The sequence below is a fragment of the Peromyscus eremicus genome, chromosome 10 (assembly GCF_949786415.1).
Source record: "Peromyscus eremicus chromosome 10, PerEre_H2_v1, whole genome shotgun sequence".
Lineage (NCBI taxonomy): Eukaryota > Metazoa > Chordata > Mammalia > Rodentia > Cricetidae > Peromyscus > Peromyscus eremicus.
In genome coordinates this window covers 79,846,934-79,869,750 of record NC_081426.1, presented here as the reverse complement: position 1 = coordinate 79,869,750, position 22,817 = coordinate 79,846,934, and the positions used below count along the sequence as shown (strand labels likewise).

The 22,817-nt window shown below is 39.7% G+C and overlaps 1 protein-coding gene across 1 annotated transcript in view; it reads right to left on the bottom strand.

The window, feature by feature from the left end:
* Nucleotides 1–22,817, bottom strand: part of Slc4a4 (solute carrier family 4 member 4) — a 291,869-nt gene that overhangs the window by 202,700 nt on the left and 66,352 nt on the right. Inside the window, exon 3 of the mRNA XM_059274644.1 lies at nt 1,062–1,197. Coding sequence (XP_059130627.1) covers nt 1,062–1,197 — 136 coding nt within the window. The remainder of the gene's footprint in view (nt 1–1,061; nt 1,198–22,817) is intronic.

The following is a 22,817-nucleotide window of genomic DNA, read 5'->3' as shown; positions in this document are numbered from 1 at the left end:
AGAAATATTAGAGCAAGAAAATATGTGCGATGCTAGAGGAGAGGGAATCCTGGAAGAGCCTCTCTTGGCAGACTAAGAAACTGAGGCTCAGGAAGACTACCTACTGTGCTGAGCTGACTAATGAAGAGCCAAGCCAACAGTAGACTAAGACTTCTCAACCTGCAGAGTGCAAGCCTCGTTCCATGAAGAAAGAAAGGAACAAATGGCTATTGGGAAAGAGCCTTGGCTCCAGCAGCCTCCTTTGGGAGGACGCTTTATAGACTCCAGGTACAGACTGATTTAGTCTGGAATATGTAACTAAATCTCTATGAAAGAAAATCTCTGACGTGACTCCTAAAATCCCAGAAACTTGCAAAGTATTGAACAATTTACAAATCATCTCCACACAAATGTTCGTGACAGGATTACACATATGCCACATATTATATCTATATAGTGTATATTTTATATGTCTACATAATAAGTGTTCTTATTCACCCTATTAAGAAACAGGGTCATGTAACTAATGGGACAGAGTATAGAATTAAACTGAGATATCTAACTTCCAAATTCAGATGAACCTTCTACTTGCTTTCGGCTGAAAATTTAGAAGATAACAGGGCCTTTACTTGAAATTATACCTTAGAACCACAATTGTCTCCCCAGTATCCCTTCTATCTGGGAATAGGCAATGTCACAGAAGATCACACTAGATATGTTTGCATGTAGAGCTGTGTAGAAATGTTTGTTGGCCACAGCCTTTGGGTGCTAGAGTTTATTACCACCCTTATATTTTACCTTATATATTAAATAGCCTATAAATTGAGATTGACTTCTTTATCAACAAAAGTCAAATTCCTATAGCCCTGGTTAATAAAATTTGCTCCAGCAGTGAGCAAGAGGCACTCTGCATCCTCATTAACGTACAAGAATAGAAGGAATAGAATTATCCACTTCTTAACCCAGCATCACACCCCTCAGCCACCTGATCCTGAGGCTGGAGAAGGCAGCATTAAGGCTCATCCACTTGCCCTGCACTTGCTTCCCCAGGCCAGCCCTGCATTCTGTTGGCCATGGCTCACCTCGCTGTCTCCTTCCATTCCATCTCCTGTCCATCCACAGCCAGCAGCTCATCGAGTTCAGTGAAGAGCTGAGGAGGCGCCGGACTGTCATCTTCTTCTCCCAAGATGAATCGGATGCGTTCTGCGGCAGGGGAGACTGCAGAAGTGAAAATACTGTGGTTAAACATTGGCTGGAAGACCCTGAGGAAAGTGGAGCTTCGAGCTCTTCCTCTCTCCCCAAGGTTATTGGGTTTCCCTTCCACAATGTCAGTGGACATCCTTTATCTTCAACTTAAAGCCAGAGAGAAACCAAAGCCTCTCTCTATTCCTGTGAGCCAATCTGTATCTTAGTTCTCCACCTGTTTTAGCTGTCTAGTCTTGTGTGGTTTATGAGAAAGAACCTTGAGCCCTCAGATGAGCTGAGGTCCAACCTCATGACTTCCCTCCTCCTCACTTATGACCTATCCAAAATTATGAGACAGAAATCAGCTTGAACCAATCACTTCTTCCAGTAGCAGTGGGAGGGACAACCGAGCACCCCAATCCTGAGATCCCTCAGGCCAACCACCTGCCCTCCCTCTGCCCCCGCAGGTCCCTCGCTGCCTGTGACTGGGTAACTATAAAGCTGATGAAGGAATATTTAACAAGATGGGATCTCTTCTTTACAAAATGGCAGTATCTAAAAATGTTTAGTCACACTTCAATGCACTTGAAAAACAAGCCCAAGTAAAATATTGTACACCTGAGGGAGGAAAAAAAAAGAAGAAGAACATTTTCCAACACACTTAAGCACATAATTGAATGGCCTACTAGCTCCTTTTGACCCTGTCTCCTGAAATCGTGTAATGAAAAATTAACTAGAATTTCACCCAGATTGTGGGTTATTCTCTTTAAAGAGAAAGAAAGAGGAGCACTTGGAGGTCACATTACAAAACTAAGGCTCATGTAGACTTCCACAGGACTGAGTAAAACCAAGAAGGGCAAATCCATGTGAAAGCAAACCTGATATATATTACACACAGGTGAGCATGCATATGTGTGTGTGTGTGTTCATATATGCAGAAATGTACATGTCAAACAGCCTAGAAAAACATGTAAGTCCCGACCATCTGAAATCTATAGAAATGAGGAACAGACTACAATAGCTGCAATCAAAATATAATTACTACAAACAAATTCACAAATAGTCAATCCAGTAACCAAAGCTAATCATTAAATAAAATACATGCTTTATCTATTAAAATGGAAATGATGGAGAAAGAATGACATTGGCCAGTATTTAGGAGTCATACAATCACATCACCAGAATCTCATGCTGGTAGAACCATGCATAAAATACTTTCTAAAAGAAAATTGAGAAGTATATGAAAATGTTTTGAAAGTATATTTTTATAAGCCGGAAGTTCTTCTACTAAAATTACTCATTTAAAAACATAAGTTATTTCAAATGTTTTAATATAAAATTAATTGCATTGTTTATAATTGAGAAAAGTTTAAATCCTAAATATCAAGAAAAGAGGATGGGTTAAATAAAGCATGATACAAATATACAACAAAATACCATGTAGGCATAAACTATGCTGTCGAAGGGGCTGGAGATGTGACTCCATTATAGAGTTCTTGCTTAGCATGCTCACAATCTGCATTTCAATTCCTCTACATTAGGGGGGAAAAAGTGAGGCTGGAGAGACAGTTCAGGGGCTCAAGTTGTGGTGATAAGTTGTATTCCCTAATAAATTTGCCTGAAGATCAGAGAATAGAACAAGACACTAGATTAAACATAGAAGCCAGGAAACGGTGGCACACACCTTTAATCTTAGCACTCAGGAGGCAGAGATCCATCTGGATCTCTGTGAGTTCAAAGCCACCCTGGACTACATGAGATTGATTCAGTCTAGGAGAGAAACAGAGCCAGGCAGTGGTGGCACACACCTTTAATCCCAGTACTTGGGAAGCATACACGCCTTTAATGGCTGGGCGGAGAAAGGTATGTAAGGCATGAGGAGACAGGAACTAGAGACCTTTTGTGTAGGCTCTTAGGGCTGAAGCCTTTTGGCTGAGAGGACCCCTTTCAGCTGAGAACTCAGAGACATTCAAACAGGATTTGTGGAACTGGCGAGGTGAGATGTGACAGTGGCTTGTTCCTTTGTCTCTCTGATATTTTAGTATTTACCACAATATCTGGCTGTGGGTTTTTTATTAAAAGACCTTTAGAAATTTGAGTTACATCAAGTTCTTGCTGCATAAGCATGAGGAACTGAGTTTGGATCTCCAACACCCATATAAAAAGCTGGGAATGGTAGTACACATTAGTACCTTCAGTGCTAGTATGTGAAGATGGGCAAATATTGGAGGCGGGGGTTGCTGACTAGCCTGTCTACCCAAAACAGAAAGGTTTGGTGAGACACCAAGTCTGAAAAATATAGGATGGAGAAGCAGAGCTGGACAACGATGGCACACACCTTTAATCCAAGCACTCTGTGAGGCAGAGGCAGGCAGATCTCTGAGTTTGAGGCCAGCCTGGTCTACAGAGAGAGTTCTAGGACAACCAAGGCTACACGGAGAACCCCTGTCTTGAAAGAAAAAAAGAGAAGATGGAGAAGCAGTTGAGGAAGACAACTTGATATTGACCTCTCATCTCCAAACACATTCACGAGAGTGTACCCTCACATACATGTGCACCTGTGTTCAGAAATGTATACGCCCCCACACATAAAAAGAAGTGAAAGTAAAGTATTCTTGTATGAGGTTGCCACTAAATACCACTAAATGAAACATGAAGTAAGGATTGCCAGCTTATGGCATGTAAACCACATAAAATTAAATGAAAAAGCAATCACAGGCATAAACTGATCTGCTGTGGGATGTTCTGTATGGCAAATGTGTTGCTCTGATTGGTCAATAAATAAAACACTGATTGGCCAGTGGCTAGGCAGGAAGTATAGGCAGGACTAACAGAGAGGAGAATTGAGAGAACAGGAAGATAGAGAGAGTCACTGCCAGATGCCTCAATGACAAACAGCATGTGAAGATGCTGGTAAGCCAGAAGCCACGTGGCAAGGTATAGATTTATAGAAATGGATTAATTTAAGCTGTAAGAACAGTTAGCAAGAATCCTGGTACGGCCAGCCATACAGTTTGTAAGCAATATAAGTCTCTGTGTTTACTTGGTTGGGTCTGAGCGGCTGTGGGACTGGCAGGTGAGAGATTTGTCCTGACTGTGGGCCAGGCAGGAAAACTCTAGCTACACTGATCCTACTTTAATAATTTTTTAAATGTATGTTACAAGAAAAAGCCTAGGGTTTAGGCAGTTCTACTTTGCTCATACCAACATGCATGTATTAATTACAGCTTCCACAGTCTCGTTAAGTAACACTATTCCCTCAACAGCACAGTTCACATTTCAGTTAACATAGTATATCTACATGTTCTTACATTAAGTATACACTTTGCTGCTAGCTCTTCAACCCGTGAATCACTGCATAACTATCAAATGGGAGTTTTGATCATTGTCTGACCATGGTATTTCTTTCATCTATCAGAGACTGGCCACTGAATACTCAGGATTCAACGCATACACAGACATCAAAGTGTGTGGTTATGATATCTTCATGTCTCCTTGTGATAAATCCACTTGGCACAGATAATCCCAAAAAGGGAGTTGGCCAACCAAGATGAAAGTGGAGCACAAAAACAAAAGATGGTGCTATCCGAAGAAGACTCTGAACCAAAGGTAAGGAACATATAGAAGACATCCAGGCCAGTGGAATGTTGACAATGCCTTCACTCACCATATGAGGAACTCTGGATATACACAGGAACTTAGTGAAGGCAAGATCATCAACATACATGAGGAAAGTAATAAGACAACGACCATGAATTAAAGAAAATCAAGAGGCTATTTCTTGCTACAAATAGCAGAAGAAACTAAAAAGCAGATGCTGATCCAAACTTAGAGAGCATGGCATGGTCACCAAGAGAAAGGAACAGACTTGATGTCCCATAAGATGCACCACTGTGAGAAGGCAAGCATTATTCACTAACCTAGTAAGATGTTATGAAGGAACAACCCACTACATTCTTGATGCTTCTAATGTTTTAAATTATTACAGACTAAATAAATATTAAGTTTCCCCCTCCAATTTTCCAGTACCTTTAGAGCCAACATCAAGAGATCTTAATGATTTGAAAATGTTTTAGGGGAAAATAGCCTTTCCCAGAGACACTGAGGGTGCTCTGGGCTCATTCCAGCTTGTCTGGTCACTGTTTTCAGGTATGCAACACTGGGCCATTGTACAAGCACCACATCTATCTACAGGCATATTTATTCTTAACAAGTATATGCTAAATGTTACAAGGTTTATTCCTAGCATTTGTTTTCTTCCATTTACTTTTTTTCTAAAGCGTGAAGTATCTATTACTATTCATGCATTCATTCAGCCAATGTTGACTGAGCGCTGCCGGCTCTCTAAGTGGGTCTAGCTTCAGGCTCTACATATTAAACAGAACTCTGACAGAAAGAGTCCTGTTCCCATCGTGCACATAGAGGAAATAGACATCAGCTAAGCAACTGATTAATTTGTTAAGTAAATCAATAAGTTCACACATGAACTGAGAAAAAAATATTTGCTGAGTGTAAGTGTTTGCAGAAAATTAAATTAAGGCAATTGAATGCATATTGAGACAGAGTACAATGCCTTTGTTTTACTTCTGCAATTAGAATAAAATGGCTCTGAATTTTCTCAATGTCTCAAGAAGAAATGTATATTTATATAAAATGTCATAGGATTTTTGTGTAAAATATTTACGATGCCTTTCTAATCACAAAATCGGAGGAGGTATTACATATCAAGAAGGCACGATAACGATGAAATGATGGGCAGAACTTTGAATGTGAACAGTACTCCTGAGGACCAGGATGCTCATACTACTAAATATTTAGTCATCTTAATCGGCACGCTGCTTCTAGAACTGGCAATCACAACCTACTACCATCATTTAACATCAACGATCCCAAAGGCAGCCAAGAGTGGTGGCCCACGCCTTTCATGGGAGGCAGAGGCAGGTGGATCTCTGTGAGTTCAAGGCCAGCCTCCTCTACAGAGGGATTTACAGGACAGCCAGAGTTACATAAGATTGTTTTTGACAAGATCTCAAAAACAAACAACAAACAAAATCCCAAAGGCAAAAGGAGCGTTTAGGAAGGGGAAGTCTAGATTTAGATAACTGGCTGACTTTTTGTATCTTTTTAGAGATGTGAGGTAGGCTTGTCCTCCCTTGTAGCACAGAATAATAAATGGGGTTTTTGTTTTGTTTTGTTTTTAGTGTAAATGACAGTCTACTGCACTTAGGGTCACATTCCTGTATGGCACTCGTCCACAGAACACGACTCTCTGGCCTGGCATTGTTGGTGTAGGCAAACACCAATTTCTTCTAGCCAGCAACTCACGGAGGCCTCAGCAGAATGTCAGGAACAATGTCACATACCCCCACATTAGTCTCTAGGTGCCATGCCTAGGTGAACTTATTTGTTAAATACAGACCTGTGAACAACCAGGATAATAAGCCTTTGGGGAGCAAAATACCAAAATTCTGTGTCATACATCAGCATGTTGGGATAAGGAGCAAAAACAGGAAACAGCAGTGAACTGAAATACGAGTACCGACTGTGGACCCAGACTACATGTGTTTGCATCTCATACTTCTTAGCCCTGGGACCTGAGGCATGTTTACTCACCTCTCTGTTTTTCAAATTCCTCACTTGCAACATGGGATGATGGTGATGATTACAGAGCCAAAATTAGTCCTGACACTTGCCAATGCTACTAGTAAAAAAATAAACAAAAGCCGGGCAGTGGTGGCACACGCCTTTAATCCCAGCACTCGGGAGGCAGAGGCAGGCGGATCTCTGTGAGTTCGAGGCCAGCCTGGTCTACAGAGTGAGTTCCAGGAAAGGCGCAAAGCTACACAGAGAAATCCTGTCTCGAAAAACCCAAAAAAAAAAAAAAAAAAAAAAAAAAAAAAAAAAAAAAAAAAAACCCTACCATATAGATATGGCTTTAAGAGCCATGGCAAGTTGTAAATACATAAAGCAGCAAAGAAAGCTGCCAACGGTATGCATGGTTTGCTTCAATGAATCAAGAAACTTCAGGAATGGAACACAAAGTCTACCTGCTTTATCAGAAACGAGAACTGGGGGAATAATAAACCCTTTCATCCTGTTGGACCCAGGCAGAAGGTATGTCAGAACGCTGTCCTGTATTCCATCCAAAGGAATTGTGATCCTAAGTAATAACTAAAATAACGTCATCATAAAAGGGAAATGTGAAGAGCAAACAGTGGTTCACAGGGAGGAAGAAAGAAAAACTAACAAGCAGCCCGGTGGCTCGTCCTGGAGAAGTGAAATTGATGCTTCTTCTCAGTGTCAATTTTCCACTAATTCTGTCTTCTGGTCAGAACACACTTTGGCCTCCTGAACAACTGCAGAACTTCCCAGCGATTCCTACATCACTCTGTTTACATCTGACCAGAGCCTACATGCAGAATGACAAGCTGTCTATCAGGGTTAGTGGGAGACATGTGCTCCCAAGCTCTCTGTGACCAGAAAGGCATACAAATACATGGCAGGAATGTCTCCCATACCATTGGTACCCACGGCAGACATCACTTGCATATCAGCACATCCATTGCTGATGAGCCTGAACTTCGCCTTAGAGTTCATCTGGGCAGTCAGTGTGCACCAATCAGACACAACATAGGAGGGCCATCATTCATGCCCTCCTGTCTTCGTACCACACTGGTCCCATATACATGGATGGCCACCTTGTCTCCCACAACAACTCAGAACTGTTTCCAGAGTATGCCTGCCTATTTCATGATCTGTTCTTTTATTTCTTCCTAGAGGAAACATTTGAAAATGTTTCCTCTCCTCTCTTAGTTTTCCAGTTAAGAGTTCAAACTTTATTATGAGGCAACTGGATACTGACTGGATTTGAGGCCTGCTCTAGAGGAGGAAATTTCATGCATGATACTATAATCATGGTCAAAAGCCTGGCTGAGGAGGTATTGTTATTTGGCTAAATGGACATGTTGTTAAGTTGTCTACTAAATATTTATGCATATACCTATAAGCATGGGTTACTCTCAACTCGATCAGAGAAGCTTCTTCTTTGCAGTGGGCAGTAGTCAACGATGAGATGCAGAACTAGTCAAAATTCTGAGAGGAAGAGATTGAGTGCTCATCCCTAAATGACCATTCTTCTCAACACACCCCCACCACTGCCATCACCATCATCAACAAAACAACAACAACATCATCACCACCACCATTACTATCACCAACAACATCATCACTACCATCACCAACACTACTATCACTACCACCCCTACCACTACCATCACCAATAACAACAACAATACCACAACCAACACCACCAACATCAACATTACCAGCATCACCATCACCACCAACAGCAACACCACCAACGTCACCATCATCATGACTCAGAAGACTTGCAGAAGAGGCAAAAAGGATTTAGGAGACAGGCTAGAATTGGAATTCAAAGGCCAATTCTAACTGTATATAAGATCACTAAGTTGTGTAGTACAGACAGACTTTGTATATGTAAGAGACTTTGGGTCTAGATAATGTTGGTGTGTAATTTTTTTTATTTCAAGGGTTGTATTCAAATACAGCTTATAAAAATACAAAAATGAGTAATTGACACATAATGAGGAGGAGTTCTGTGAAATGTAAACTTCTGGACTAGCTAAGGCCATTGCACGAAAGAACTCACACTGGCCATGGTGTCCTGAACAAGACCAAGCCAGTTGAGATTCCAGCATCAACAGGGGAGGTGCTCTTCAGGACCCACCTTTTACTGAGGAGTTATTGGCAGTTGACAGCCAGTCAGTGAGAGAGACTCATTCTGTTTTGAATGTATGGCCACTGGCAGACTTCTCTCCTAGCAGATTTCATATTCACTAGCAGATGCACCAGTGGAGGACCCCTACCCAAACACACATGGACAGTGCTAATGGGACTTAGTGGATTCTATATAAAGAAAGAAAGACTATGAAGTTGGGAGGGTGCCATGTTGGGAGAAGTCAGGAGAAGCTGAAGGAGACAAATTAGGGGTGAATATGATCATGTTTCACTGCACATATTTATGAAATAATTCTCAAATATCAAGAAAAATTATTATTAGAAAGGAAATATTATAAAAGTTAAAAAATAAATAAATTTTTTAAATGAAGATATCAAAATGGCTTATCTGTGATATCCCATGTGGAAACCTGTCACTTTGTAAGATAATTTTTAAAATAAAAATATGGTATTATTTTAGAAATAAATAAAAAAGAATTCTAACTTTTCCAATAACCCATACTAGCCATTCTCAGAAAAAGGGAACTCTCCTTTATGCTAGCTCCAGTAGCAACAGTAACAAGTGCCCAAGGTCCTTCTTTTGAACAAGCATACAACCTGCCCTGTGTTGCCTAGCTTTGAAGAGGTGACTTCCCAGCCAGTCTACCCTCCTCCTAGATGGCAGGCTGTGTTTATATGCCCCCCTCAGAGATCATCACAGAACTGTGCACACAGTTGTTACTTTCTACACTGAATTAATAAATTAAATATGGCTGACTAGAGCTTGACTACCTCCAAGTGCATAAAAATACAACCATTTGCAAAGTGAACCCTCTATTCTAAAAGAAGTTAACTAAGTTTTGGAGAGTGGATTTAATGTCCCCTTCCCCTTAGTCTACTTTTTCATTATCTGCAACATGAATGACATGCATAGCAGTCATTCAATGTTGAATAAGCCCCAAATAAAACAAAATATACCATAAAAAAGTAGTTTTCCTCTACTGGAAGCACTCCTGTCCCCAGACAAAGCATACCAATGTCTATGTCTCCATTATAGTATGTACACACCATCTCCTCCATGTTTTCATCCTTGTACCATTTGGTCTTTGCACACCTCAACTAAGCAAATCCTCCCAGCTCATCCCTCACCCAAACAGATGTTGAAGCCTACCTTGGGAACAGTTAAGTTATGCAAGAAGGAATAGAAGGAGAAATTTGTAAGACAACGGAAAAATGAAAACATAAACAATATATGACCTGACCCAGTTCCTCAGAAGAAGTAACTGTGTATGGCTTCTCTGTGTTTTGTTGAATCAAGTGCTTCCTGAAAAATGATGACATAGCAAAAGGAAAAATGGGACCCAGAAATAACGTACCATCCCTTTGGTAACATAAACACAATCAATCACCCTTTAGGATTCAGAGGAAAACTATTTTCAGGCCCTCCACTTCCCAGATACTAAAATCCACCTGTGCTCAAGTCCCATTCATAAAGTGGCATTGTACTTGTATATAGCCCACACTCATCTTCCTCTCCATTGCTTTTCTTCATAACTCAAGTATTTGCAATATCTAATACAATGAAAATTCCATGCAAACAGTTGTTGAACTGTGTTATTTAGGGAATAAGAAAAAGGTCTGTACATGTTTAATCAGATACAACTATCACAGACATCATCATTTCAATACATGGAAGTTAAATCCTGTCACAGAATATGTGGCTATAAAGGCATAACCATATTTGTTATCATCCAAAATATGTCATATGCTATAATATTTATTAAAAGATTATGAAGTATTTTAAAATAAATGTCTCTGTCCTTGGGAATTCACCAATGAGAAGATAATGCATGACAGAGAAATGCTACCAGTAAAAATGTAACAGGTGGTGTTACATTGGAGAGTTGGCTCAGTGGTTAGGAGTACTACTTGCTCTTACAGAGGACCTGGGTTCAGTTCCCAATAACCATATAGTAGCTCATAACTCTCTGTAATTCCAGTCCCCAAAGTTCCAATAGCCTCTTCTTGCCTTGCTGGCTATTAGGCAAAGTATTATTCATATACACAAAAAAATAAATAATTCAAAAAACATTATAACATAACGTGCAATAACTAATATGTTTATGCCAGGTGTTGTGTGACTACCTAACAGTTATACTAAGTCAGGAATTACATTATTACATCAGTCATTTTATATAAACCTGTATCATACACAGGAAAACAGTTTTAAGATGATAAAGGACTTCACTAAGATCACACGAGCCAATGATATGACCTCATCCTCCCACCCCGTGCTATTCCATGCCCACTTCTTAGCCACCACACTCATGTTTTTAAAAAGAGAGTAATCAAAAGAAAAACATGGTCAGAGTGCCATATGAGCAGTACAGACAGCAATGGATTAGATTTCAGAAGAGGCAGAAATTACCCTGGCATATGAAACAGTCCTAAAGTAAGTTAATTGAACATTTGGTTCATTATCCATCCAAAACAATTTGTGAATGTGCCCTTTATTCTCAGTCTGGGAAGCATCCCACTGTGGCCACCCTGAGGGCTACCAAAAAAAATGTTTCTAATAGGAATAATGGTCATAATGAGCAATTCATTCTGAGAGGGCAGGGCTCCATACACATTCCCTTCTGTGGGTTAAATGAGGACTTCTGCAGTTCACCCTCTCTCGTGAGCAAAGTCCATAATCTAATGAAATCTTAGCTCTCAGACCACAGTAGGGAAAAAATAACCTCATTTAAGTTATCAGTGTGCTATTACCAAATGGTTTACACAGTTGCTATTTGAAAATTCATTTTTGTTGTTAGCTGGTTTGTTTGTTTTGAAACTGGGTCTCCCTGTGTGCCTCAAGCGGCCTTTAATTGATAGTCCTCCCCTCAGCCTTCAGAGTTCTAGGACTAAATATTCATTTTCTGTTCCTCATTCTGGGATCAAAATTTCAAGGTAGATACGACAGCCATTAAACCTTCCATAAGCCGTTTAATTGCTAAGCCATGATAGAACTCTAAAAATACATTTATATAGAGGTAGGAAGTAGATATGATAGGTAGATGTATGTACAATATACATCTCCTCTTCATCTACCTTTTTATTACCTGCAAACACGAAAGCATGGCGTGACATACATACTTCCATGTATACTTCTATATACATATATACTCCTCAAATTTCGTCGTCACATTTATAAGGAATAATTAAATCAACCAAGTTTTATAAATCTACAAATGGTTAAAACACACCAACGTGAGATGCTATTAGTCTTGTCCACTCAGCACCTTTAACGTCTTCTTCTGAAAACAATACTCCAGTTTCCTTTGGGAAAGTCGGACTTGTACTTCTAAGTTCTTCCATTGGTTTGGACATACGGTCCAGGTCTGTGCAATGGACACATCAAAACTCGGGTGCCCCTGTTGTTCTTGAGTGGCGGTTTTACCTAAGACAAGCAAGCTGGGGTTATCTGGTGCCAGCCTTTTGCTGACACTCTCAGGGAATATAGCTTCACTTTCAGCCGAGAGACTAGACAGCAATAAATGCTGTGAAGTGCAGACAGTCATCCTACATCCATCGAAAAGAAGACTGCTTGAGAATAAATCAAACATGAGGCAATACAGAACCAAGTAGAGGCAGCTTCCTGAAGTCATCATGGGAACACTAGATTCAAGTCATATCTGAAGTCAGTTACTCTGCAATCCATAAATAAGATGCATCATCAAAATAATTAAACTGAATAATATTTTATGGAATCTAAGTTTGGGGGTAATCTATTCATTAAACTACTGTACTTCAGACAATCTAAAAGAAAAGCTACTATGTATTTATATGCTAGCAGGCTACATAGGGAGATTAGATGGTTACTTTTTCTATTTCAAATTACCCAATAAACTAAAACTGCCCAGTAGCATTCATTAAAAAACAGATCATTTTAAACATATGTGGGTATCTGTGTATTAATAAACTCACACTCACAGAAGGCTGGCAATTATGGCAAATATCCTAATATTCCATGACATGATTATTCATCTGGAGACACTCAACAGCCCTAAAAATGTGGGTTTCAGAATCCTACTGCACTGTCTCTTACTTAGAAGATGCTGACTCCAGCCCCAGCTGTACATCACAGCCCATGAAAAAATCCATCTCCACGTTATCTGCTTGATCTCCAAGGGATGTTTCACACATACTCATCCTTTGGACTCCAAAAGGAGGCTCAATTAAAGCTGTCTGCAAACACCCCATGACATTTCACACAGTTACAGTGGAGCTGGCCATGCCACTCTCAATATCCTGCCAAGGATGTCAAGTCCGAAAGTTCCCGAGGATGCAATAACGAGGTACTGAGTAACCAGAAAGTGCGAGCGAATGCCGGACCAGAGAGCCTAAATGGCCATGACAAACGAAGGGAATTTAGTAGGTCAGTACAGAGCTCAGAATGTGGTCTGTCCCTCCTGAACGCCTAAGTAACATCTTTTGACACCTACGACACGTCAGGTAAATTTCCAGAAGAAAAAAGTAAGAACTCAAGAGAGAGGAGTTGTTACAAGCACCCCCATTCATCCATATTTAAGCACTAGGCCTAGGGCTTATCTGCCTTGTTAAAATTAGGAGGCCCTGAGTGCCCTGCATGCCTGGGTAATCATTCCTTCTGGTTGTTGTTCGTAACTTCCTCTCGTTTTTTATTCAGATCAAATTACTTTCTCCCAAAGGTCCAGCTATATCCAGACTCTTCCTTTCATGAATCAATAAATTCATTTTTGTTGTTGTTTGTTTATCCCAGTTATAATCCCAGGGTATTGTGTCCTTACAGGACTTACTAACTCATAATGTGTGCAGAAAAAAAATACCCAAAGGATATAAATTACATGCTAACAATTATCACCTCTGCAATATAAAAGTATCGATGGTTCTTACTTTCCTCATTTTGTTTATATGTAAGTTCTAACTCTCCTAAAATTAACATTTATGTCATATTGATACAGAAAATAAACCAATTAGGCTTTAAATTGCTAAATTGAGAACATTCATGTCAAATTAGTACCAGACACTCCCCTAAAGTAGTTGAGACTACATAACTCAATTATCCTCCTCAACAGCCAACACAAACACAACCCCACAGCACTTGCCTTTACTGCTATCTAGGGACTGGAATAGCCAGATCTGAAACACACAAGACTGGCCATGGTTCTGAAAGTTGGTGGATGGAGCAGCTACAAAAGGCCATGGACACAGAGCAATGGGCTTGGAATGAAAGGCCTCTGTAAGCATTACAGGAGCAATTTGGTGATTCAAATAGTTGAGAATACGGCCACTCAGCAAACTTCTCCTGAAAGATCCAAAGTTCCTTCCACACGTCTCAGCCACAGTGGAGATTTTCCCTGAATTCCCTCCTTCAACGGTTCGCTTCCTTTTGCTTGGCCAGAACTGTCCGTGATAAGGTTTAAATGATGAATCCCTCTGCTTGAGAGTGAATACATCAGCACTTTTTCCAGGTTCAACTCAGAGCAATTATCAGCACAATGTATACCCTGGGGCTTCTAAAGTCAGACTTGATTCTCATCAACACTGGGAAATATTCAAGATTCCCAAAATAAGCTCTACAGACTCACTCAAATGCAACTATTTTCTATACTGAGTAGCTAAATTTATAACTCCAATAATAGTGTCACAACTACCCTGCTAATGCTGCCATTAGATGTCTTTTCATATGTGGGTACAAAGAAGACATCCTCCTTCCTGCAGTCCCTCTTAGAAAATGTGTGAGCACAGAACAGCACCAAGCCTTAGGGATTCTTCATGCTTCTGTCTTACCCTTGCTGCCAAAAAATCTTACCCATCTTTCCTGGATAGAAGCTTTGAGAAATGTGGTTCAAAATGATCTATTTAAGTGCCAGTAAGATGGTTCAGTGGGTTAGGGAACTTGCCACCAAGACTGGCAACCAGAATTTGATCCCCTAAAACTACATAGTGGAAGGAGAGAACTGACTCCCACAAGTTGTCCTCTGATTTCCATACAAGTGCATGCACACACAGACACACGCGCGTGCGCACACACACACACATGCACACACAAAATAAAAAATAAATGAGTATTTTAATACATAAACAATCTATTTAAAGGGGGTTATGGAGATGAAAATAAAAAAAATTATGTATATGACTGCTTTTTCTTTATATAAAAAAGCGATATTCTTCACAGAGACACTGCTCTACAGATCTTGATAGAACTCTGGATGTAGTAAGAGAAATGTCAACACAATTCTACAATAAACTTTTCTTCTTGTCTGCCTTATTTCTGTTCTGAGGCAAGGGTCCAAAATTAGTGGCAGTGATTTTCAACTTCTGTGAAGTTAATTATATTCTCAGCAAAGAAGAAAAATACAACAGGATCTCCAACACTTCCTACTATTTATTCATCTAGAGCTTCAGTATAGTGCTCATTTGCCTCATAACACAGTTGGAATGTCTGCCTCTTCCAAAGCTCACGTTCAATTTCAGTGATATTGGGAGATACGACCTTTAGACAACGTTAAAGCCCTAACAGCTCTGCCCTCAAGAATGCACCAATGCTTTTATGGCAAAAATCCAAAGCCTCGCTTTCTTTTTCCTCTTGCTATGAGATCTCTTCCATCAAAAAAGCCAACACCAGATATGAGCATCTTATACTGGTCTTCTCATCCTCCACAACTGTGAGTCAATACATTTCTGTCCATTATAAATAAGCCAGTCCATGTTCTATCATCACACAAAACACACTAAGACACCTGGTTTGTTTACCTAGAAGATTTCATGATGCCAACCAATGAAACCAAACCAGAATTTAGAGACCATTTGTAAAACCTGAGTTCTACTAATAAAAAAACAGCACAGGAAAGCCATGAGTCTAATGTATGTTCTCCTGCTATTTCATTAAGCACCTTCTCAAATATTCAATAGAGATTTGCTAGGTTTATTTTTAGTAGATAATTAAGTGGGATCAGCTACAACTTTAGAAGCATTTTTAGGGTACAGAATTTTCATTTGTTATAGGAATAAACTTCATTCTAAATTATCCATATCATTAAATTACACAACGCAGATGGAAAATAGATCAGAGTGATCACGTGGGCTTGCTGGGACTTTAAATTTCTATTAATGTGTGCTACATGCAATTTATGTAAGAGTAATGTCAACAAAAGTACATAATCATCCCCTTCCACACAACACATCTTCACTGCAATCTTCACATGCAACAGCCCTTACTTTCTCATGTTAAAAGCCTGTGTACGCCGGGCGGTGGTGGCTCATGCCTTTAATCCCGGCACTCGGGAGGCAGAGCCAGATGGATCTCTGTGAGTTCGAGGCCAGCCTGGACTACCAAGTGAGTTCCAGGAAAGGCGCAAAGCTACACAGAGAAACCCTGTCTCAAAAAACCGAAAAAAGAAAAAAGATAAAAGCCTGTGTACATCATTTCAAGTCATCTGGAGGTAGCTTTAGTTCTTCAGACTGAGGTAAATGAATGCTACTTCAAAAGAGAATGATTATTAACGGTTTCCTGTTCAGAATGAACCTGCTGAGACAGTATTTAGTGACTTCTGAAGCTTATGGTAATATGGTAGGCATGGCTACTCCTTAATTGGGTGAAGGATGTCCAATTAATTAAATGTCAGTCATAAAACTTGGTTTGCCTTTGCCTTTTTCTAAGACAATCCCTTCTTTAGATCCATCAAGTATCAGTTTTATTTAGAAATATATTTGTCATAAATATATTTATGATGTTCTTCAAGATCTGCATAAGCTTGGATTTATCTTTCTAAGAATTACATTCATAAAAAGACTTATGAACTTTATAAAGTGGGCATTCATTTGAAATTTGCCTTATTATGGGTGGGAGTAAGAAAGAGCTACTGAAAAAGCAGGCTGAGAATAAAATTACAGAGTTATAAATTATTTACAGTAAATACCACCATCAGCCCAGGACCTCCTACCAAGGCAGTGAGTAAAAGGTGCTCAGGCCTGATGAATGAGGTAACGCAAAATCTTTAATGTTAAGGTAAACATGAAGTATGCTCAGTGAGTATGTTAATATGAAACTGAGCTAAAGAATGCGACTCCTATGGTATAGGATGGAGAGGGGAGTGGCTGCTTCACCGAAATAAGCTAACAAAAACCAAACCTCATTGATAGTATGGCTAAAGTCCCCCAAAGGATCAAAAAAGTGTTTGCTGTGCCTTCCTCTCACATCCCTGGGAATGAAATCTTTCATCAGCTGGAGAGGATAATGTTCTCAAGCGCAGGGTTCTACACACGCCTTCCTGTCCTATGATGGCACAAGACCTTTACGGCATGAGACAAAATAACCCCAAGTTAGTAGTAACCACAGGGGGAGGGATGGAATCTGAAATTTAAGACCTAGATCCAACAGATTCTGGCTCCAAATCTGCCTGAGGAAACCATCCCTCTTCCCTCTGACTCAATTTCTACATCTTTTTGTCATTAGTAACAGGAAGAGTGAAAAAATTATAGAATTTCCACTTCTGACTCTTAAAAAAAAAAATCTACTTAGAAAGACTAGACTGTGGTGTTTCATTAAATGATCTATTGATGCACTATTCACTCCACACTTTGGGTCTCTCCTTTGAGAATTACTAGCAACTGATTTTCAATACAAGAGCAAAATCCAGCCTGGGCATCATTGGGCTTGGGTAGAAGGGAAGAAGTAATCCTTAAAGAACTGCACTATATATTTACCTGGTTATTTAGTCAAAGGTATATAGTAAGTACTAACTAGCAGTATTTAGTTACCAGCTAAATGAATTTTTTTATTGGATTTCTCAATTGTGGCCAAAAAAAAAAAATCAGCCCCATTTAAAGTGACTTTACTAAAGAGTTATTGCCATATAACCAACTAATTCAGCCCTGAGTACTTCAGAGAAATCACATGAGGAATAACGCACATGGTTAACAATGGAAGGAAGTTCCAGGGGCAGAGCACACACTATGATTCAGATAAAAGGAAGAATAACTAATGACACACGAAACTGTGAAGTGAATCTAGATTGTTATGTAGAAAAAAAAAAGAAAACTTGGTAATAAGTTCTATTCAAAATCATCTGCCTTTCCTATCTGACCATGGATAACAACAATTTAACTTATCTATGAAATCAGTATGTTCTAAGCTAAATCAAAAAAAAAGGGAAGGAAGGAAGGAAGGAAGGAAGGAAGGAAGGAAGGAAGGAAGGAAGGAAGGAGAGAGACAGAGACAGAGACAGAGACAGAGACAGAGACAGAGACAGACTATTCTCCATGCCCCAACCTAGCTCATTTCAGACATGAGTTTCTCTCTATCCTAAATCTGACTTTGAAAATAATAATTTGTTGTACACTCGCTGTTAGGAGAGTGGACTGACTGAGTTAGCATACCCACTGAAGTATTTTTCTTACAAAATTTATACTTCTATTTTCCACTCTCATAGATTTTAGGCTTTTGTGAATTTATCACTACTTACAAGCCTCTCCAAAAGATAGTTACTAATGCAGGTTCACTGAGATGCATTTTCAGTTGACTTTTTTTTGAGGGGGGGGGTCTGGCCAACCAGTTTAAACTGTGATATTTGCATTGGTTGGATATTTAGTTAAGAAATATCACTTAACAAAAATATCTGTTAGTAAACAATACCTGTGAACTTATCTCCATTAATACTCAAAACACTCCCAGACACATGCTTTCTATATTCCTGTGTATTCAAGGAGGTTACACATGCTACCTGAGTCACTTGTCACTTACAGAAGACTTAGAGGCATAGGCAGAGGTCCTGGGATAGAGATCTGTGGGGCATGAAGCTCATATGCTCCGTTACATATTGTATCCCTTCGTTTCTATTCCTGATTAGTTTATGAACACAGAAAACTCTTCAAAAGCCCATGTTTCATGTCTTAAAAGTCAACCTTGCCATTAGCTTGAACTCTTCAAAACTGAGACATGTTAGAAATCTTAATAACACTTTTTTTTCTCTCTTTAAAGTACCCAAGGACATATTACAATTGCGTTCTAATGAGTGCTAAGCTTTTTGGGCACTGTCTGGAATTGAGCCATTATTCCTTAACTTTTCAACAAGCCATCCATTCTAGTGTCCTTAATTTACTTTCCTCTGACTTTAAATAGCCTGAGAAGCTGTCTAAATTCATTCCAGAGCTCAAATAACTAAGCCTATAAACTTGTCAGATTTAACTTTGAGGGTTAAAAATCTGTTTAACTATCAGATAAAATGCACAGAAACACACACACACACACACACACACACACACACACACACACCACACAGAGCTGGACAGAAAATGACTGTTACTGATCTGCAAAAAACTTTTTCTTCAGATGCATCAATCAACTTTCAAAGAATACAGAAAAGACATTCACCACAGGGAATATCAGGTAGTACACTAACCTTCTAGGGTTGGTTACACATGCCTAACCTTCAGCAATGGGTATTTAGAAAATACCCATTGGGTAGTTAGAAATGTAAGAGCAAGATCGAGCCAGGGTAGAGGCACATGCATACCACGCAGCCCTTGGGAGGCTAAAAGGGGGGATTCACAGATTCACTCTAGATGACACTACATTACAGTGTCATCTAGAGAACTTAGAAGGGGGGGGGCTGTGTTTTAAAATGGCCATTGCCACCATGGTGATTAGCTAACCATTCTGCTATAAGAACCCATTTCCTTCATCTCCATTGTGATAGAGCCACATACAACAGATGTTTAGGGGCACATCTCTCAACAACATATCCCCTTCCTGGTGAAAACCTCTGCACTTCCACATTACAAATGCTTGCAAATGAAGTTATCTGCTGAAGTCCAGAATGGTTGGAGAGAACATTTTCTTGTCGACTTCAAATGCTGCCGCTCCATTTCAAAAGTCAGGCGGTGAGCTAATAAACTGAAGCCCTCAGATGACATTCTGTCAAAACATCTGCGTTTATTTTGCTGCCGCAGTTCGGCTGAAAGCAGTTCCTACTGAGATACAGACGCGGCTATAATGTTGATTCATGCTTTTGCGGCTTCGAAACTTAATGACCGTAACTTTTGTGTTTTTTTTTAAATGGTTTGGAATTACTAGCAGAATGCCACCTCCAACTGGTAAATACAGCAATTCCTGGTTTAAGTTGTTCTTAAAGGCCTCTTTCTCTGCAGCTCTGGATCCTAACTGGTGCCTCAACTGTCCCTCATGCCTAGAAAGTGGGGAAACACCATTGTCTGGTTAAGTGATGAAGACTAAAAAATAAGGCATCAGGGGGGCTTCCTCATTAAGTGAGCATTTTCAATTGAAAATATCAATGCCGCACTCGCTGAATCTGGCAGGGTACAAACCATTACGCGTATTATGTTATATTCAGATAACTCAAGCATTCACCTAATCTCACAATAATCTCTGTAAATTTCTGACTTTAAACTTAAAGACTCATGGATGTTTCAAATGAAACAAACAGTTCCCCATTTACTTTATTGTAAAAATATGTCTTTCTGAATATACAGATGAAAGGGATTCTTCAGATTAGTCTGTCAAGTGTCCCATACCAGGAGCAGCTGGAGCCACATCTGCAAAGGCAGGTTGCCACTTCTGTCGAAGAAGGTCAACCCTGGTGTCCGTCCACACCATGGCCTCGCAATGACTGCACCTCAGTGCAGATTCATGGGACTAACTCTCATGCATTCCTTTCAGTTTCTCGTCATAATCAAGGCAATGATTATTCAATATCTCCTTTCTATTTTTCTGCTTTGCTTGGAAACACAACCCAAGCCAAAGTACTTTTCCAGTTCAAAATAGTTCATTGCCTTCCCAACCTAGGTGAGGTTTGAATTATTAGGAGAGTAATCTTGGATACGTCAGCTCTGCCTAAGTCAGTGGTATTTGCCTGGGTCTTAGATTTGATTCTAATGGACACAGAAAAGAGGAAAAAAACAAAGAATTCTGTGGGAAAGGGAGGAACCTAGAAAAGCTAGCCAAATTTCCAGTCTCTCAAGATAGTCATTGTTTGGCTTGATAATTTTATAAATTCCAAGAAAATCAAACATATTATTATTTAATGCATTTGGCTTATCCAATGTCCTTTCAATTCCATGGATGAGTAAGAGATGACTACGGGCATACTAGGTTGACTCACAGAATCTTAATAAGTATCTATTATGTGCAAAAATTCTGCACATACTAGAATGCTCTGGAATCAAGGACTTTATGTTTCAAGGAAGACCCTACATGCCTGAATCTAATTATAATTGTGTTTTAATGTATTTATTCATCTAATAACATGTACTAAACTCTCATTATGTGCTAATCTCCTATGCATTGCCCCATAACAGAATAATGTTACCAGATTTATTTTACTCAAAGCACTTGGGAAGGCTACATGTGTGGGCTTCGGTACACTGGAGCCCAGAGCACAAAAATTCATAGAGAAAAAAAGGGAAAGGAGACTATGGGCATATGTCTGGGATAAGTTGCAAATGGCCCTAGATACTTGGATAGGGCATTTATAATGTATCCTGCGCTACCAATAAGGAAATATTGAGGGTTTCAAGCAGGGAGCAGAAAAAAACACATGAAAGTTACATGTGTTTTCTCTTATCTAGTTTATTTACACAGATAGATAAATAGATGATAGATTATTAGATGATAGATACATAGATAGATAGACAGACAGACAGATAGATAGATAGACAGACACACACACATACATACATACATACATACATACATAGATGATAGATGATGAATGCATACATACATACACAGTTGATGGATGGACAGACAGATGATACAGAAATATATCACACAAAGGCAGAAGTGAGTCTAGCTGGGGGAAGAAAGAGAATTAGGGAGTGGAGAAGAGGAACAGAGGAAGGTGATAGAGAGAGATGAACAAAGTACAACGACACATCTGTATGAAAAGATCAAAATAAAAACCTATTGTTCTGTATACCAGCTGAAAACATTGATTAAATCTAAGGAAAGTATGCTTCAGAAATTTTTCTAGGAAAGTACCCCACTTGACATGGTGAAGGGCACAGTTCTCAGAGGTACTCTCCACGGCGAATGCACCTGTACAGCTGCGGTCAGCACTGCATGCACCTTCACACACAGGCTGTTCTTTGCATCTCAGCATCTTTGTTTTCTCAGCTGCACACATCGTGAGAGCTTTGCTGCTCTCTCCCATCTGCCGGCCTGCTTCTAACACATTCTTAGCATTCTTTTGCAATTCTACCAGAGATGCATCACTTCTATGTACCAGACAACATCTGATAAGAATGCTTCCACAGATGTCTTCGCCTACCCAAACAGGTGAAGCTCACTTGGAGCTAAATCTAAATCTAGCATTTCTTGCTACATCCCAGTCAGTGGTGATGCTGCTCCTGGGAATGGCCTGGAGAGTGATCCAGAAAGCACAGAGCCCCACGACCTCAGCTACGCTCACTACTACTCACCCTCAGTTACAGACTGAAGTACCTTTAAGGACATTTTCCAGATACTGAAGGCAACATCTCAAGCAAGCAGTTATCCAAATAACACCCCTTTCAGTATTAATTACCCTAGCCCAGTCTAATGATCTGATTTTTCCAGAAATACATAAAAACACAGATTTCCAAGTTTCTGACTCTCAAAGGGAAGATGGTCAAGAGTCAATATTTTCACAAAGAAAATTTAGTTCGTGGGGGTGAAGTCACAAACTACACTAAATGGGAAAACCCTAGAGTGGCGTTTCTCTAACAAGTTCCTTACCATTAAAATAGAATTAAGCACACATTTTTCTCTTAAATGCGTTAATGAAATGTACGCAATCACTTTAAGTAATTGCCACTCATTTAATGTTTACTGACAGAGTTTACAGCTAATTCACAAGCCATTTTCTCAAGTCTTCAGGCTGGCTTGCCCT